The sequence below is a fragment of the Oncorhynchus nerka genome, linkage group LG6, assembly GCF_034236695.1.
Source record: "Oncorhynchus nerka isolate Pitt River linkage group LG6, Oner_Uvic_2.0, whole genome shotgun sequence".
In the NCBI taxonomy this organism is placed as follows: domain Eukaryota; kingdom Metazoa; phylum Chordata; class Actinopteri; order Salmoniformes; family Salmonidae; genus Oncorhynchus; species Oncorhynchus nerka.
The window spans coordinates 77404577-77419108 of NC_088401.1; the positions used below are offsets into that span (position 1 = coordinate 77404577).

The 14532-nt window shown below is 45.6% G+C and overlaps 1 protein-coding gene across 1 annotated transcript; it reads right to left on the bottom strand.

The window, feature by feature from the left end:
• Positions 1-654: 654 nt before the first annotated feature.
• Positions 655-14170, bottom strand: LOC135572120 (stanniocalcin-2-like). Its single transcript, XM_065019150.1, has 4 exons — positions 13752-14170; positions 4540-4682; positions 1320-1531; positions 655-1077 (listed from the first exon to the last, which is right to left on the bottom strand). Exons 1-4 carry the CDS (start codon positions 13888-13890, stop codon positions 711-713), a joined length of 861 nt encoding a protein of 286 aa, XP_064875222.1. The 5' UTR covers positions 13891-14170; the 3' UTR covers positions 655-710.
• Between the last annotated feature and the right edge of the window lie 362 nt (positions 14171-14532).

The following is a 14532-nucleotide window of genomic DNA, read 5'->3' on the forward strand; positions in this document are numbered from 1 at the left end:
GGAGAGAGAGGGGGGACTGCTGGAATGACTGGAGAGGAGAGGGAGAGAGAGGGGGGACTGCTGGAATGACTGGAGAGGAGAGGGAGAGAGAGGGGGGGGACTGCTGGAATGACTGGAGAGGAGGGAGAGAGAGGGGGGACTGCTGGAATGACTGGAGAGGAGAGGGAGAGAGGGGGGACTGCTGGAATGACTGGAGAGGAGAGAGGGGGGACTGCTGGAAGACTGGAGAGGAGAGGGAGAGAGGGGGACTGCTGGAATGACTGGAGAGGAGAGGGAGAGAGAGGGGGGACTGCTGGAATGACTGGAGAGGAGAGGGAGAGAGAGGGGGGACTGCTGGAATGACTGGAGAGGAGAGGGAGAGAGAGGGGGGGACTGCTGGAATGACTGGAGAGAGAGAGGGAGAGAGGGGGGCTGCTGGAATAACTGGAGAGGAGAGGGAGAGAGGGGGGGACTGCTGGAATGACTGGAGAGGAGAGGGAGAGAGAGGGGGGACTGCTGGAATGACTGGAGAGGAGAGGGAGAGAGAGGGGGACTGCCGGAATGACTGGAGAGGAGAGGGAGAGAGAGGGGGGGGACTGATGGAATGACTGGAGAGGAGAGGGAGAGAGGGGGGACTGCTGGAATGACTGGAGAGGAGAGGGAGAGAGAGGGGGGCTGCGATGGTGACACGGTCGGGGGAGAATCAGGATAGTTAGGGTCCAATGTCTCTTTCACCTCCGGATGTCTGTGGCCTCAGGGTCTTCCTGCTCCGCCACCACCCCAGCCTCGGGGCTCTGTCGGCGGGGACCCTGGCTGCGGCTGCGGGGGTGGGCGTTGAAGCCTCCTTTACTGGACTTGTCCTTGTCCCCCTGTCGGGGGGGGTCGGGGTGGTCTGGCTCAGAGTGGGGGGACCCGTGGCGGCGGTGATCGTGGGAGGAGGGGGCCTGACCAGGAGGGGGGGTGAGGGAAGAGCAGACACTCAGGCTGTCACAGAGAGCCCCCCAGTTCTGCTCACACTGCAGCCGGACGCTCCTGGTTAAGGCCTCCTTCACCTCCTCCCCACAGCTCAGTAGGATGTTAACCAGCTCCACATACGGCCTGGGGGCGAGAAAGATCATGGGATTATTATACTAATATAGGGCTGGACATCCACAGCTTGGTATGGGTGGTTGACCTTCTAGGTAAGTTAAAAGGGGAAGAGGCAGAGAGAAGAGTAGAGAAGGCAGAGAGAATGAGACAAAGGGTCAGAGATAAAGAGAGATGTAAGTCCTCTTCACCCTTTAGGAAAGAGAAGGGATGAGACGGACGAGAAAGACACTGATGAATGCAACCATCCTCACCCTTTAGGGAAGAGGTCCTGGAAGTGGATCATCTCCACCATGACCGCAATGTTCTCCTTGGCTGCAGAACACAGGTTGTGTCTGAGGTAACACTCTCTCTGCAGCTGGAACACCATCTCTTTAATGGCCAGGCACTTCCTGCTGATGCAGCTGAACTTGTGTCTCAAGCCGTGGGCCATGCACTTCAGAGCATCCTTGATGAACGACTTACCCTAAACCCACACAGTAGATATAGAACACTCAACCCTAAAGCAACACAGTAGATATAGAACACTCAACCCTAAACCAACACAGTAGATATAGAACACTCAACCCGAACCCTAAACCCACACAGACATATAGAACACTCAACCCTAAACCCACACAGTAGATATAGAACACTCAACCCTAAACCCACACAGTAGATATAGAACACTCAACCCGAACCCTAAACCCACAGACATATAAACTCAGCAAAAAAATAAAAGTCCATTTTCACCCCGTCTTTCAAATATAATTCGTAAAAATTCAAAAATAACTTCACATATCTTCATTGTAAAGTGTTTAAACACTGTTTCCCATGCTTGTTCAATGAACCAGTTTACAGATCATTGCACTGGTACATAGCTCATCTGTAATTAGCCCACCCAACTACCTCATCCCCATATTGTTCTTTTTTTCTTCTTCTCCTTTGCACCCCAGTATCTCTACTTGCACATTCATCTTCTGCACATCTATCACTCCAGTGTTTAATTGCTCAATTGTAATTATTTCACCACTTTGGCCTATTTATTGCCTTTACCTCCCTCATCTTATTTCATTTGCACACACTGTACATAGACTTTTCTATTGTGTTATTGGCTGTTTGTTTATTCCATGTGTAACTCTGTAAAATAAAAAACATAAACAATTAATGAACATGCACCTGTCGAGCGGTCGTTAACACACTATAATCTTACAGACGGTAGGCAATTAAGGTCACAGTTATGAAAACTTAGGACACTAAAGAGGCCTTTCTCCTGACTCTGAAAAACACCAAAAGAAAGATACCCAGGGTCCCTGCTCATCTGTGTAAACGTGCCTTAGGCATGCTGCAAGTAGGCATGAGGACTGTAGATGTGGCCAGGGCAATAAATTGCAATGTCCGTACTGTGAGATGCCTAAGACAGAGCTACAGGGAGACAGGACGGACAGCTGATTGTCCTCGCAGTGGCAGACCACGTGTAACAACACCTGCACAGGATCGGTACATCCGAACATCACACCTGCGGGACAGGTACAGGATGGCAACAACAACTGCCTGAGTTACTCCAGGAACGCAAAATCCTTCCATCAGTGCTCAGACTGTCTGCAATAGGCTGAGAGAGACTGGACTGAGGGCTTGTAGGCCTGTTGTAAGGCAGGTCCTGGCAAAAAGTGCTCTTCACTGACAAGTCGCAGTTTTGTCTCACCAGGGGTGGTGGTCGGATTCGCGTTTATCAGCAAAGGAATGAGCGTTACACCGAGGCCTGTACTCTGGAGCGGGATCGATTAGGAGGTGGAGGGTCGATCATGGTCTGGGGTGGTGGTACCCTTCCTGCAGGCTCATCCTGACATGACCCTCCAGCATGACAATGCTACCAGCCATACTGCTCGTTCTGTGCACGATTTCCTGCAAGACAGGAATGTCAGTGTTCTGCCATGGCCAGCGAAGAGTCTGGATCTCAATCCCATGGAGCACGTCTGGGACCTGTTGGATTGGAGGGTGAGGACTAGGGCCATTCCCCCCAGAAATGTCCAGGAATTTGCAGGTGCCTTGGTGGAAGAGTGGGGTAAAATCTCACAACAAGAACTGGTAAATCTGGTGCAGTCCATGAGGAGGAGATGCACTGCATTACTTAATGCAGCTGGTGGCCACACCAGACACTGACTTACTTTTGATTTTGACCCCCCCCCTTTGTTCAGGGACACATTATTCCATTTCTGTTAGTCACATGTCTGTGGAACTTGTTCAGTTTATGTCTCAGTTGTTGAATCTTGTTATGTTCATACAAATATTGTTAAGTTTGCTGTTAAGTTTGCTGAAAATAAACAGGAAGTTTCTTTTTTTGCTGAGGTTTAGAACACTCAACCCTAAACTCACACACAGACATATATAAACACTCAACCCTAAACTCACACAGGCATATAGAACACTCAACCCTAAACTCACACAGGCATATAGAACACTCAACCCTAAACTCACACAGGCATATAGAACACTCAACCCTAAACTCACACAGGCATATAGAACACTCAACCCTAAACTCACACAGGCATATAGAACACTCAACCCTAAACACACACACAGACATATATAAACACTCAACCCTAAACTCACATAGGCATATAGAACACTCAACCCTAAACTCACACAGGCATATAGAACACTCAACCCTAAACTCACGCAGGCATATAGAACACTCAACCCTAAACTCACACAGGCATATAGAACACTCAACCCTAAACACACACACAGACATATATAAACACTCAACCCTAAACTCACACAGGCATATAGAACACTCAACCCTAAACTCACACACAGACATATATAAACACTCAACCCTAAACTCACACAGGCATATAGAACACTCAACCCTAAACTCACACAGGCATATAGAACACTCAACCCTAAACTCACACACAGACATATATAAACACTCAACCCTAAACTCACACAGGCATATAGAACACTCAACCATTAATGATTGTATTTAACCTTTATTTTACCAGGTAAATTGACTGAGAACACATTCTCATTTACAGCAATGACCTGGGGAAAATTTTCAAGGGAGAGGAGAGGGGTTGAATGGACCAATTAGAAGCTGGGGATTAATGGATTGGTTGATTGTGGTGAACCAATAAAAACCTGCTAACCCATGAACATACGTGTTGTAGTTCTAGGGTGGTTAGAACTAATTCCTCTGTGACCCAGTCTGATGGCCCAGTGAGAGGCAGGGACAAAGCCTGTTCTACCCATCTGACAGGGGATCTGGCTGGGAATTGTGCCAGCTGGCTACCCCTGGACCTGGAGCCCTCTGCCCTGATACACAGAGACCTGACCTCCATGGGAGAGGAAAGGGGACTGGGGTACACACACACACACACACGTTGGCTACGGATGCAAACAACTCAATAAATCCATGTGTGCACTAAACTTATACGCATGTACGCACATACACATGTAGTCTTATACACACAAACATACAGAGTGTCTTACCTGGGAGTCGAACTTTCCGGCGTTGTGTAGGAAGGTCAGACAGATCTCCTGCAGGCCTCTGATCTCACAGGAGTTGTTCTCAAAACACTCAAACACACCACAGCCCACGTCTCCTGCACTCACCAGACAGTGCTGGATCTCAGCTGGACGGAGAGAGATGGAGAGAGAGTTGTCACTGACAGTTACGGTCTACAATCAAGCATCAACCTCTATCCCCATTACACGTAGTGATACAGGCCATGGTCTTAAGCATAGTGTCAGAGCCGTTTCCCCCTTGTCGTCTCAGAGCCATTTCCCCCTTGTCGTCTCAGAGCCGTTTCCCCCTTGTCGTCTCAGAGCCGTTTCCCCCTTGTCGTCTCAGAGCCGTTTCCCCCTTGTCGTCTCAGAGCCGTTTCCCCCTTGTCGTCTCAGAGCCGTTTCCCCCTTGTCGTCTCAGAGCCATTTCCCTTGTCGCCTCAGAGCCGTTTCCCCTTGTCGCCTCAGAGCCATTTCCCCCTTGTTGTCTCAGAGCCGTTTCCCCCTTGTCGTCTCAGAGCCATTTCCCCCTTGTTGTCTCAGAGCCGTTTCCCCCTTGCCGTCTCAGAGCCATTTCCCCCTTGTTGTCTCAGAGCCGTATCCCCCTTGTCATCTTTTTAACCTAAGGTTCTGCTAGAGTAAGAGTTCTAGGATCCTTTTCTCAAATAGAGACCACCTTGAGACCGTATTTTGTCCCGCCTTGTTTCTTTGTCCACGTGTAACAAACAAAAACATTTATAACAAAAAAAGTTTCATGTTTTCATAGTTTCCCACCAGGTTACTCTGGCCAATCAGTAACATGAATCATTCAGCTGGGGATGAAAGAAAATGACAAGTGGTTTGATCTGGACATCCAGACAGGGATTTGAGTTCCCCTGGCAGACAGCTTCTATGTGGACCCTGGTCCAAAGTAGTGCACTATATAGGAAATAGGGTTCCCTTTGGGATTCACATTCTTTCTACGGTCAGTATAGTAGATGAATACTAAACCAGCCTCCAGGCTTCGGTGCCAGAGACAAGAAAACCACATGTCTCTGTGGAGAAGACAAGAAAACCACATGTCTCTGTGGAGAGAGAAGACAAGAAAACCACATGTCTCTGTGGAGAAGACAAGAAAACCACATGTCTCTGTGGAGAAGACAAGAAAACCACATGTCTCTGTGGAGAAGACAAGAAAACCACATGTCTCTGTGGAGAAGACAAGAAAACCACATTGTCTCTGTGGAGAAGACAAGAAAACCACATGTCTCTGTGGAGAAGACAAGAAAACAACATTGTCTCTGTGGAGAGAGAAGACAAGAAAACCACATGTCTCTGTGGAGAAGACAAGAAAACCACATGTCTCTGTGGAGAAGACAAGAAAACAACATTGTCTCTGTGGAGAAGACAAGAAAACAACATTGTCTCTGTGGAGAAGACAAGAAAACAACATTGTCTCTGTGGAGAGAGAAGACAAGAAAACAACATTGTCTCTGTGGAGAAGACAAGAAAACAACACTGTCTCTGTGGAGAAGACAAGAAAACAACATTGTCTCTGTGGAGAGAGAAGACAAGAAAACAACATTGTCTCTGTGGAGAAGACAAGAAAACCACATGTCTCTGTGGAGAAGACAAGAAAACAACATTGTCTCTGTGGAGAAGACAAGAAAACCACATGTCTCTGTGGAGAGAGAAGACAAGAAAACAACATTGTCTCTGTGGAGAGAGAAGACAAGAAAACAACATTGTCTCTGTGGAGAAGACAAGAAAACCACATGTCTCTGTGGAGAAGACAAGAAAACAACATTGTCTCTGTGGAGAAGACAAGAAAACAACACTGTCTCTGTGGAGAAGACAAGAAAACCACATGTCTCTGTGGAGAGAGAAGACAAGAAAACCACATGGCTCTGTGGAGAGAGAAGACAAGAAAACAACATTGTCTCTGTGGAGAAGACAAGAAAACCACATGTCTCTGTGGAGAGAGAAGACAAGAAAACAACATGTCTCTGTGGAGAGAGGAGAAGATAAGAAAACAACACTGTCTCTTCACAGAGAGAAGAATGCAGATGAATGCAGGGTGACAGAGAGAATATTACTGTGTCATTCTGCGTCAAAATACATCTGCATTGCCTGCCGTGAGGATAGGAGGGGATGCTGCAGTGCAGATACAGCGTTGGGTACTAGAGACCATACAAACGCAGAAGGCATCTCCCTCTATTGTGCGTTTACGGAGTTGAAGTCAACAGGTGTCAGTTGTCCTGGTATTAAACTATCATGTAGATGAGACTGCCTGTGTATTAATTAGTGTTCCCTGTCTGTGTTGCCAGTATACATATTTGACCCCCATCTGCTTTTCACAGGAACTTCCCAAGTGACCGCCTGGCTGGGCTGCTGTGGGGAGATGGACTGGTCCTGTCCCAAATGGCACCCTATTCCCTATATAGTGCACTGTAGGGGATAGAGTGGGACACACAAATGTTTCATAATGCAGTCTAATGTGACATGACTCTGGTAAGACCAGTGGTTGATGTTTACATTGAAACCGGAGTATTCAAATATACAGAAGAGTAGATGTGTAACAGTCCAGTCCAGGGCCGTAGTAGGTTGGCAGGTGACACCACCCTTTGGCCTCTTGCTGTCCATGTAACTCAGTTGTTAGAGCATGGTACCATCACAACGCCAGGGCTGTAGTAGGTTGGCAGGTGACACCACCCTTTGGCCCTTGCTGTCCTTGCTGTCCATAGGTTAACTCCTTTGGCCTCTTTGTTGTAACTCAGTTGAGCATGGTACCATCACAACGCCAGGGGCTGTAGGTAGGCCTCTTGCTGTCCATGCAGGCATGACACCACAGGCCTGTAGTAGGTTTGGCCTCTTGCTGTCCATGTAACTCAGTTGTTAGAGCATGGTACCATCACAACGCCAGGGCTGTAGTAGGTTGGCAGGTGACACCACCCTTTGGCCTCTTGCTGTCCATGTAACTCAGTTGTTAGAGCATGGTACCATCACAACGCCAGGGCTGTAGTAGGTTGGCAGGTGACACCACCCTTTGGCCTCTTGCTGTCCATGTAACTCAGTTGTTAGAGCATGGTACCATCACAACGCCAGGGCTGTAGTAGGTTGGCAGGTGACACCACCCTTTGGCCTCTTGCTGTCCATGTAACTCAGTTGTTAGAGCATGGTACCATCACAACGCCAGGGCTGTAGTAGGTTGGCAGGTGACACCACCCTTTGGCCTCTTGCTGTCCATGTAACTCAGTTGTTAGAGCATGGCACCATCACAACGCCAGGGTAGTAGGTTGGCAGGTGACACCACCCTTTGGCCTCTTGCTGTCCATGTAACTCAGTTGTTAGAGGGACCAGTCCCACGGGGACCAAAATATATATATATATACACACACTCACTAATGTAAGTCACTCTGGATAAGAGTGTCTGTTAAATGACTGAAATGCGAACGTTATACAACGTCTGACAAGTGGCAGCTAAGGAGGACAGAAATAAAAACAAATGATAGTGGACCAAAAAGAAATGACCAGGAGAGAGGGAAGAGCCTGTTAACCCCAAATGGTAGGATAGTTAGAGAGGCCTTCCCACAGGAGAAAAGCAGCCACTTTCAGTTTATGTAAACGGTTATGTAACATATAGTATATGTGGACACACTGTAGGCTACACACACTGTAGGCTACACACACTGTAGGCTACACACACTGTAGGCTACACACACTGTAGGCTACACACACTGTAGGCTACACACACTGTAGGCTACACACACTGTAGACTACACACACTGTAGGCTACACACACTGTAGGCTACACACACTGTAGACTACACACACTGTAGGCTACACACACTGTAGACTACACACACTGTAGGCTACACACACTGTAGACTACACACACTGTAGGCTACACACACTGTAGGCTACACACACTGTAGACTACACACACTGTAGGCTACACACACTGTAGGCTACACACACTGTAGGCTACACACACTGTAGGCCTATTATAAGTGTTTATTTTGGACTATACAGGTTCAAAACATTTATTTGAATAACTTCTGTAATCAGTCTTGAAGAACCACAGAGAGAGTGAGTCCCATCAGTTGGGAGCTGAAAGGTTATTCATCTCCCGCTCCTCTTGTCACTGTCACTGAGGCACTCTGTCCACGTGGGATAGAATCACTAACTACACCGAGTGTGGCACTCCATATGGGCCGTTGAGAACGGGTCAGCACGAGAAACAAAACCTAGGATATACAGTCTTGGATATACAGCATATCTTAATGGGAGATATGAATGAATTAATAGACCTATAGCATTTCAACAGCGGATCACTGTAAGTGTGATATTTGATAGCCTAGGCAGATTAATCTCACGAGCCCTCCGGTCAGAGTAAATAACGAATTAACGCAGTAGATTTATTTGAGAAATTATGCTCGTCAACAAGCACTGCTCTGTTGGGGGGGGGGTGTAAGGGATGTGGGCATTGAGTTGAACTTTGGTGCGCTGCAGGAAAAGTGAGCCGCTGTCGGCTGCGAGTGCTTGTGTTGGCGTTTACACGGGAATGTGCGTGGATCGTACGAGCTGGCCGCAACGTGCATTGAATTACACAGTGGTGTGAGACTGACTGACTGAGGGACTCTACTGTGCACAGCTGCGTCAGAGCTGTCCCTGCAACTACAAGGATTTAAACCCTTACATTCTCATGATTTCTATATTGTTTAATGGAGAAGTATTTCATAATATTGGTTATTGTAAATAGACTGTAGCCATTTCCTAAGATTCCTGTTAAGAATACTGAAACAGCCCTGCATGAGGCGATTGCATCATTCCCTATCAACATGCGTTGTAGGAGCCTAACAACCAGCCGTTCAAGCCTGGAGTCCACTGTAGGAGCACAGACACCAATAGTATTTGCTGGACAAGAGTACTTAACATCTCTGAACGTAAATTGCGAACCGATTTTACATGTAGAATCGTGTAAAAAATGTCGGCAGTCAGGCGTCTACAGCGGGTGGTCCCTAAAACACAGCGCGCGGAATGTTCGGCAGATGAACACTAGTTCCACATTCAGTGCGATGTGTGCGAGCCTTAAAGAGGTTGCCATGAATTTCACAGTATTTTACAGGTAACTCCGTGGCGGGTAAAATTCTGTATTTCATATTACAACAGCGTAAAATTGACTGTATTATACTTAAGTAATAAAGGGGGTGTGCTATATGGCCAGTATACCACGGCTAAATTGTTCTTATGCACGAAACAGAGCGCCTGGATACAGCCCTTAGCTGGGGTATATCGGCCATATACCACAAACCCCCGAGGAGCCTTATTGCCCTTAAACTGGTTACCAAAGTAATTAGAGCAGTAAAAAATGAATGTTATTTTTTAATCATACCCATGGTATATGGTCTGATATACCACTGCTGTCAGCCAATCAGGATTCAGGGCTCGAACCACCTTGTTTGGAATGTAAAATAGTAAATGCTACCATAATCTGAATGAATTAAGGGGAGGGGTTTGTATTTCACAGAATGTTACTGTAATTACAAGGGATTGGTGCAAGCAGGTTGGCTGCTTGATAATGCGTTTACACATTAATTAATATTTGGCGTTTTATATCACTTGCACTTCTTGAGGCCTTAAGAAAGGCTTTCAAACTGGCAGAAAGTACAGGGAAAAACAGACCAAAAGGACATGGCAAAATGCTCAACCATTTAATTCAAGACTTGCTGCCACACTAATCTGGCCCCTATACATTTTAAATTGATGGGGCACTATAACGACATAGGAGTTAAATTGGTACAGCGTTCTCACTCCCAAGTGCAACAAATATAGCATCTACAAGGCAGCCTTAAAATATATTAATGAGCCAGAAACTACAACACCATGAACCCACTAGTGGTCAAAAGGTTTTGGGTGCTCCAAAGATACAGTAAGGCACTGTATTCTGTTGGGTGGAATTTCATATGAACTATAACACCCCCCCCCCAAAAAAAAAATACAAATGTACTATTTTCCCATAATGCACCATAATTTACAGTATGCTACAGTTAAACATTTCAGAGTTTTTTTTTTACTGTTGATAATACCTCAAATTACAGTTGTCCATTACAGTCAGTGGTGATTTTAGCATGTAAATCTAGGTGTCGCAAAAATATATATATATGTTTTAGATACATCCCAGCAAAGCCACTACACAACACTAAAAAAAGACATGAATTGCACTATAACGGTGACAAATGGTGCCCACAAACTGTTAGGGCCAACATAAAGCTGTCCCAACAGCAGAGCTTTATTTTCAGCACCATGGAGTGAATCCTTACCAGTGGAGTGAATCCTTACCACCGCTACACCTGGTTATCAGTGGAGCCTTGTCTGGCAGCAAAACAGTTCATTCAGCCTCATTTACTGCCTTTAAAAAAAACATAGCTGATATGGCTGACTTCCTTAAACAAATGTGGTTTCAACTGACAATTGAGATGTACAAACTATGGCATGAGGGAATGATGAGCAGATAAGAGGAAATCCTTAATTTAGATTAAGACATTAATAAGTGAGCTAAGATGGACATGGTCAATATCATTATTTTCAATTTTCAGCACTTTTGAAATGTACAGTGACAGAATTCAGAACAAGGGACGTTTTTACAGTATTCTCCCTCTATACCAAGTCAGAACTGTAGGATAAATAAAGGGGGCATATTAGCAAAGAATGAAAGTTCTTACAATATTTGATGACATTTCTCTAAAACAGGCTATGGGCTACATGTGCACCACTAAGTCAGAACATAGACGAAATTAAGAGGGGGAAAGGACCAAATTATTAAGGAGAGACACATGAGTTACTACCAGCTTACTACACAACATACACTTAGTATTACTTTCTTAGTTACAGTATACATATCTCCCTGGCATATTACATCATTTATGCAGCAGCATACAATACATTTTTGGACTCACCGTTGTGCTGTGCCCACTTGAACAGGAAGATGGCACAGCGGTCCTTCTTGTGGGCAAATTTTGTCATGAGACTTTATCATCAAAGTCTGCGATTCTCTGGATTTATGGTGCTTTCAAGACAACTGAGAACTCAGGGGAAAAAAACTAGGTTGAATCATGACGTCAGTGATCTTCAGGTCGGAGCTCTAGAAAGAGACCTGAGTTGGATGACCGTTCCCAGTTGTCTTCAACTCACTGAAGTCTGAGATTTCCCAGTTCCTAGTTTCCGGTTGTTTTGAACGTGACAGAAGTCATGCTGTGTTGACAGCATGGCCAATGTATTCAACCTTTTCTGGCCAATGGTGTTGCGTGTCACACCAGCCTTGGCTTTGGCTCCCCCTCCTGTCCAGCTCAGGCGGTCGGCATTTCCGGCCTTCTAGCTGCTGGCAAAACGCTCTTCAACCATCAATCCCGGACTTGTCTCGTCATCATTACACACACGGTTCCAATCCCCACTCAATCACTGTATATATACTCCCTTGGTCATTTGTCATTGTAAATGTTGCTTGTTTTCCTGAGATGAATCTCTCCTACTATTTAGCGCTTTGGGTTTCAACCCAGTTTTATATATGGTGCTATAATAAATTCAGTAGTTCTAAACCTGCGACTGCCTCCTCCTCTCGACACTTGTGACATTGTGTGTGAATGTTTCTCCTTTTAAGCTTGGGAAAGAGACCCTTAAACCCAGACTTGGACCACACCTCTCCACCGAATAGCAGGGGAAACAAAATAGTGATTGCTTTGCAACACTTGCAGTAAGACACTGATTCCTTCCAAACCACTCATTGTTGAATTTGCGATTTCCAACTTGTTGTGTAATGTTTATGTCCAATGGCTGATGAGCACCGATACATGTTATCTATAATTTATCTTCATATGACAAGGATTGAGAAGGATTTGCCAGTAGATTGTCAAAGTGATTCATGATGACTGCTTGTCCAGCTATGATTTTGAAAGTATGATGTTGACATGATCAGTCCAATCAAATCTACGTTAGATATAACGTGATCCAGGCTGTATCACATCTGACCGTGATTGGGAGTCCCATAGGGCGGCGCACAATTGACCCAGTGTCGTCCAGGTTTGGCCATGGTAGGCTGTCATTGTAAATAAGAATTTGTGCTTAACTGACTTGCTACATTTTAAAATTCATGTCATTTTATCTGTGGCCAATGACCTTGAACCTTCTTGGATGGGCACTTCTACTGTAAATCTATGGCAGTACCCATTGGGCTTACTCTTTAGCTCTCACTGTAGATTGAGGCGTAGTGTCCCCATGAGTGACAGAACAGTGAGCCAATCACAGCGAAACTAGAGAATATTACCCACCCCTACACTCTGTATTTTCCGCTGGCTGCCCCACCACCACAGAAAGCACTGAGCTGGGCTGAAACACCTGCATTTTGGAGCTGCCTGACTCAAGAAAGCAAAAAAAGAGACCATGTTTGCAAGCGGCTTTATTAACCTTTATTTATTTATTTTTCACATTGCTTACAAACTGATATGACACGTATTAATGCAAAAATAACATGCAAAACAGGCAACAACAAAAATATTTAATTTCTTATAACTAAACAGGTGGGGCCTGCCCTGAATGACGGTCGCCACTGTTTACAGTGTAGCCTCTATTTCAACCACATGACAATCACTCATATGTGGTAGCCTGCTCATAGGCTAAGTCATTTTGCCAAATTTGTTTCATTTAAATGCAAAACGAGTACTCGTTGCCAATGGATCGGCTGGATGTTGGCTAACTTTGAACCAATCACGTTGTATCGAGCATACCCAGAAAAAAACGTAATCACATACACCTAGAGGCTGCCATATACACCGTCTATCATGACTTACCTTGTGTCTGTCTATTAACAATTTACTAACATATTGAATTTCTGCACTTTGTGGATAATCTGAAATGGTAATCTCATCCATGATAAAACTAGTATGTCGAGAGAGAGAGAGAGAGAGAGAGAGCGAGAGCGAACGTGTTCCTCGCTCTAATATCCACAGCGCGGAGAGCACGTGCACACACAAGCATGCGGTACCACTCGCGCATATTTATCCCACTGACCTGTATTCTGATAACACAATTTCAACGTCGAGCCACTTCCCATACCAAGTCAGTCTGCATTATATGTGTATATATATATGTGGTAGAAAGATAGAAATATGTATCTATCTTCGTGGGTGCGTGTGAGCACGTCTGTGTGGGCTCTTTCTTACCTGTGTTCTGCAGAGACATACGTCCTTTCTGGCTCGCCGGTTTCTCTGGCGGGTTGTCATGAACATCGATATTATCCAATCCCACCACTTGCTCCAGAACTGACAAAACCAGAAGCGCTATTGCAAATTTGACCAACATTTCTGCCTCTCTATCTGCGAAGACCAGTAGGTACCTGTGTTATAAGCTGCCTTCTCTTCGCTCTGAAACAACGATGCAGTGTTGTATCGGAAACGCACCGGTCCAACCAGCCAGTCTGCTCTCTGTCTGTCTGTGGTAACTCGTTGCACTCGGCTGTAGACTGTATTCAGGCAGGCAGCGCAGAGAGAGAGAGAGTGAACGCTGGGACCGCAGGGATGCTGCCTATATTTCCCAGAGCCAGGGCGGGTCGTCAATTTAGATGGAGTCAAGCAGGTGTTGTCAGCGGCCAATCAGACACGCAGACTTCCACGTCCAAGGTTGAGAGGGGAGTGTCCAGTGGCTGTAGCCGTATTTCCATATAAACTCTTGTAAAAAAAAAACTGTCTATGGATAGGTGGTTATAAACTAGTGTTTGGCTAAGAAACCTGTGTCTCTTGTTGTTCCTTGCATCGGAGGAAAGAAATGTGCAGGGGATGTAAACAGACATGTCAGAATCACGTTGGCATGCCAACAGCTATTAGCCTACAATGTAATAACATTTAATGATATTTACTGGACACATCTGTTGTGGCTAGATTTAGGTAATACTTTGAATAACATATTGGTGGATACAAGGGGAAACATATTTTCCTACACCATATG

Bases quoted from the DNA above. Each gene is read 5' to 3' on its own strand.
- LOC135572120 (XM_065019150.1), bottom strand. From the start codon at position 13,890: ATGTTGGTCAAATTTGCAATAGCGCTTCTGGTTTTGTCAGTTCTGGAG. The intron at 4,683-13,751 runs GTAAGAAAGAGC...CTCTCCGTCCAG, and splicing joins TATGTCTCTGCAGAACACAG to CTGAGATCCAGCACTGTCTG. The intron at 1,532-4,539 runs GTAAGACACTCT...GTGTGGGTTTAG, and splicing joins CCGGAAAGTTCGACTCCCAG to GGTAAGTCGTTCATCAAGGA.